Below are 4,696 nucleotides of genomic sequence, written 5' to 3' on the forward strand. Positions count from 1 at the left end.
CGCTTAACATTGACCATACATCCCATTTCCATAATCAATTTCAACAATATAACTTTGATTATCCACCCCCATATCATGATCATTTCCATCCAAGTCACAATTATGAATTTTTCAATCCCATGAGTTTTGAATCCAATCTAAGCACTCATGTTGAGCGTACACCATCCATTGACATTGAGCATCTAGAAAAATTATATGCACAAAGGGGTAAATTTTATTGTGTGCATTGTGAGGCTATCTCCCACTTCTATTATGATTGTCCTATTCTAAAAGGATATTGTGAACCACATGGAGTAGCCCAAGCCTCACAAGAGAGAAATTACATGTTTCAAGTTGAAGACACACAAAAAGTTGCTCATGAAGCTATTGAGAATATAAATACACCTCAAGCCACTCAATCTCCAAAAGAGAAGGAGTCAATCCAACCCTTACTTCAAGAGGTAATTTCTCCTATTCCTATTGAGGTTGATTCTTCTTCACATTTGACTTTATCTAATGATGAGCATAATGATTTAAATGATGATGACGTAGATGAAGAAATTATAGTTGAATCACCTTGGATGTTTGAGCATGAATCATATTGTGAAAAAGTATACCCTTGGGAGAAAAACACTTTGAGTTCACATGATAATTCTCTTGATTTAAATTCAAATATCATTGAAAGTGTTGACTCTTCACTTAGCTTGAATAAAGAAAATGAAATGGATGTTGATGGTGGCGATGATGTATCTTGTATGCTTGAAATTCCAATTCCTTCTTGTGATATGTTAATAGTGCACATGCACTTGTTTCTTCTAACATGATGTGCTTGAGAAAGGTTGTTTACCTTCTTTTGTAGGTGAACAAGGCAATGTAGCCAAACCATCTCTTGATTTCAAAGAGGAACTTGCTCAACTTGAAAAGGCTGTAGCTCCTACTAAGGATTTGAACAAGGAATTGAAAATAACTCAAGATGACAAGGAGGTTGAAAATCAAGGAATTGATTTTACAAAGCCAAATAGTAATGAGAATAATATTGATTTAATGCTTGATGATTTTGATGATGAGTTGGCTTTGTTTCATAGTACTTGTTCTAATTTCCTATTCACTTGTGATTGTTCACATGATTCTCCATGCCCTATTTGTTTAGAAATTAATTCATTTGTGCTTGAAAATAGTAGCAATCATTTACTTGATAAAATAATTGATGATGTATGTTTGAGTGAAATTAATCATGAGTGCACTTCTTTAGAACCCAATATGCTTGAGGAAGGGTTCTTTGTTGATTTTATAGGTCTAAATGATGATATGGCCAAGAACCCCCATGTACTTAGAGGATTTATCATTGCAATGGAAGAGACCTTGGCTAACCATGAAGATGATCAACCACATAAAGTTATGAAAGATTCTACACCATACATCTTGGAGCCATTACAAATTGATCTTGAGCCTCCACCTAAGATGCTTGGAATGAAGATGATAATGAGTAGCTTCATGTTACTCCTCAAAGATGAAAATTTCAACTTCAAGAGCTTGTGGAGATTTAAACTAGGTTGTATCTTCTTCACCCTTTCTTTTTACTTTACTTTGCTTTATGCTTTGATTTGTTGATTGAGTAAATTGCAAGTGTGGGGGAGATGAACCTAGTAGGAAAGTTAGAGTTTATTTGCTTTATTTGACTTCTTTGTTTTGTGTTTTAGTTTGAAAAAAAAAATTTCTGGACCACACTTTTGTTATGCATTCATTATTGATCTCACCTTATTTTATCACTAGTCTATACATACATTGAGGACAATGCATGATTTAAGTGTGGGGGAGAGAAATAAACATTTTGTTTTGTTTGTTTGGTTTTGCAAAAAAAAAATTTATTAAAAAAATAAAAAAAATTGCTTTGTTTTGTTTTGTTTGAGGTTACTTAATTACCTAGCTCTTGAATGGATATTTTGATTCTTGAGATGTGGTAATTTTTAGGATTGAATAGGTGTGAAGTGAACATTCTTTTACCTTGAATTAATGGATTAGAGTGGCATATTACCCTTTCATGGAAGAGGCTAAACACTCATGTGTGATTAATTCCTTAGTGATGTTACCCTCTAGAATTTGTTTCACTTCTTAATTAAGACCATATATCTTGCACTTGTTTGATAGGAGATGAGAGATGGCATTCATAAAAAATAGCCAAGAGCCAAATAGCCAACCTATTATTATTTATTATCCTTTGTTAGCCACTTTGAGCCTTTGGTTTGATTCTTAAAAAAAAAATATTCACCCTATTTTTCCCCAAGGAATGCATGTTACACTTTTATATGTCTTTTTAATATTCATTGCATGTCCTAGATCAAATGAGTGGATGCTTATTATCATTTCTCTATCCATTACTTCCATTGTTTTCAAAGAGTTAGGGGCAACCAAAAAAAAAAAACAACAAAGATAGATTTGAAAAAAAAAATAGTCAAAAAGAAAAGAAATAAAGTTGCTAGAAAAAAAAAAAAAGAAGAAGAAAAAAAAAAGAAAAGAAAGAAAAAAATAAAAATAAAAATAAAAAGTTGCCTAGCTCATCCATTCCATTTGTTTTATTATTTCTTATCATTTCTTTCCATCCTCATTGTGTTAAGGTGTTCACTCAATTGAGTTAGGTTATGCTTTGCATATTAAGGGGATATATCTTGATTTAGCATTATTTTGATGCTAACCCTATTTTTTTATATACATGCATTTCTTAGACATCCTTTCATTACCTATATCACAACCTAATAAAGTCCATTTGATTCTTGATTGCAAGTGCTATTTAGTGATGGAGATGTAGAAGGGTTACAAATTCATAGTAGGGTTTATCCTAAGAAATTTTGAGTGAAATTTAATACCTTATACACTTTGAGTGATGAGAGCAAACACTTAACCTAGAGAGGCTTACTCTTTGACATTGATTCTTGGTAACGGTTTGTTTTGTGATGTGCATAATTCTTTCGTAATTATTGCCACATTGATTGATAATTTGTAGAAGTTCATGAGCTAGTATTTTAGTGACTTGAAACAATGTTTTCTCTTATTTCTTTGTCTTATAGTTTCTTTGGGACCTTTTTCACTTGATTTTGCCCGGAGTGCAAAAGCTAAGTGTGGGGAATTGATAGAACACATTTGTTACCCACTTTTATTTGTCAATTAGGACCATTTTATTAATTATTTATCACCTTCAAGTGCACACATTGCATTAGATTTGGAACTTTGCCTAAGTTTCTAAGATCAGTGCACTAGGGGCATTTTGGTCCAAAAAATGAACTTTTGAGAAAATGTACAAGAAAAATTGACAAAGTGCATTTTATGTCCAGTTGATGAATGGTGAAATTATATTTTTAAATTCATTTTAGTTTGGGAGTAATTAAATAAAAAAGTCAACACTTTCTTAAGTGTCTTAGTTTGTCCTAGTTTTTGGTTTGCCTTTGTGTGAAAATTTTTATATAATTTTGTGCAGCCTGAAACTTGGTTAATTTAATAAATTCTCCCTTCTAAATATGAATTTAATTCTGGACATGAATTAGATTTTATTATATCATATGCTATTTAATTGAATTATGTGATTTATGTGACATAGGTGGCATGTGACTTGTGCATCAATTGGGCAATTGAGGTCAACACTCCTTGAGGTCAATGGCTGATGGTTTGCACGTGAATTATGATTATTTTGAGAGGTTAAATCAGCTAAAATGATGTGGATGACACATGGGAAATTAGGCACACATTGGAATCATCTACAAACCAATAGGAAGTTGCCACCTTGCAAGTGTGACAAGGCTCCCATTTACATTTTAATTTCTTTTTCCTTATTTTAATTAAGCTTCAGCTGATGGGAGACACCAAGGAGCACGCCATTTTAAGCCTCAAATGGGATCCAACACATATCTCATTCATCTTCCACATTCTCTCTCTCTTGTTCATAGTGTTCTTCATTTTCTCTCTTTTGTTCTTCATTTTCCAGCACCCTAACCTCCATTTTCAGCCACCAAACCTCCACAAAACTCATACCATTCTTCTTCTCTTCATTTTCGTTCCATCCCTTCCATTTTCACAAGGATTGAAGCTCATTTCCATCATTCAAGAGCTATGGAGTTTGGCCTTCACAAGCAATCACTAGGGTTCTTGAAGATGAAGATTGGCTAAGTTTCTTTGTGGAATCCTAGAGAGATGAAGATGGAGGATGAGTCTTGAGCTTCAAATTGGCTAAGTTCTTTTGTTTCCTATCCTCTTCTCTTTTTACTAGATGGTTAGATTCCTTAATCTAGGGTTTAATCATCTTAGCTTATAAATTCTAATTTGAATTTGATGTTGATGTAAAGAGAGAGGATTGTTTCATTTAATTTCTTCCTTGGACAGCCATGACTGAATTTTGCCACTCTTTGTTTGGCACATAATCTTGTGTTTTTCAATTAGTGAATTTCTTGTGTTAATATTGCATAATCTTGTGGTGTTAATGCTTGTGTTGTTGAGTAGCTTGACATAATCTTGTGGTTGCTCAATTTATGTGTTTGACCATGGCTGTTGAGAGAGGATTTTGAGTGAATCACTTGGCTAATGTCTTCACCAATTGGTTAATTGAACTAGGGACTTTAATCTAAGACCTAGGGAGGTTAGCTAATTAGGTTAATTGGCTTAGGATAATTTTCTTAAGTCATGACAGCTTTAGTCAAGAGGAAAGGGAAGCTAAACTTAGCCTAATCAT

At 33.1% G+C, this 4,696-nt stretch overlaps 1 protein-coding gene across 1 annotated transcript; it reads left to right on the forward strand.

Moving 5' to 3' along the window:
- The first annotated feature begins 816 nt into the window (after positions 1-816).
- On the forward strand, positions 817-3,986 carry LOC129310387 (uncharacterized). Its single transcript, XM_054952207.1, has 2 exons — positions 817-1,531; positions 3,572-3,986. The coding sequence occupies exons 1-2, from the start codon at positions 1,024-1,026 to the stop codon at positions 3,580-3,582; spliced, it is 519 nt and encodes a 172-aa protein (XP_054808182.1). The 5' UTR covers positions 817-1,023; the 3' UTR covers positions 3,583-3,986.
- Positions 3,987-4,696: the final 710 nt, after the last annotated feature.

This window comes from Prosopis cineraria, unplaced genomic scaffold, assembly GCF_029017545.1.
Source record: "Prosopis cineraria cultivar Desert tree isolate PC_DT_omini unplaced genomic scaffold, ASM2901754v1 PC5, whole genome shotgun sequence".
Taxonomy (NCBI): Eukaryota; Viridiplantae; Streptophyta; class Magnoliopsida; order Fabales; family Fabaceae; genus Prosopis; species Prosopis cineraria.

Coding starts and splice junctions, on each gene's coding strand:
- LOC129310387 (XM_054952207.1), top strand. CDS start 1,024: ATGCTTGATGATTTTGATGATGAGTTGGCTTTGTTTCATAGTACTTGT.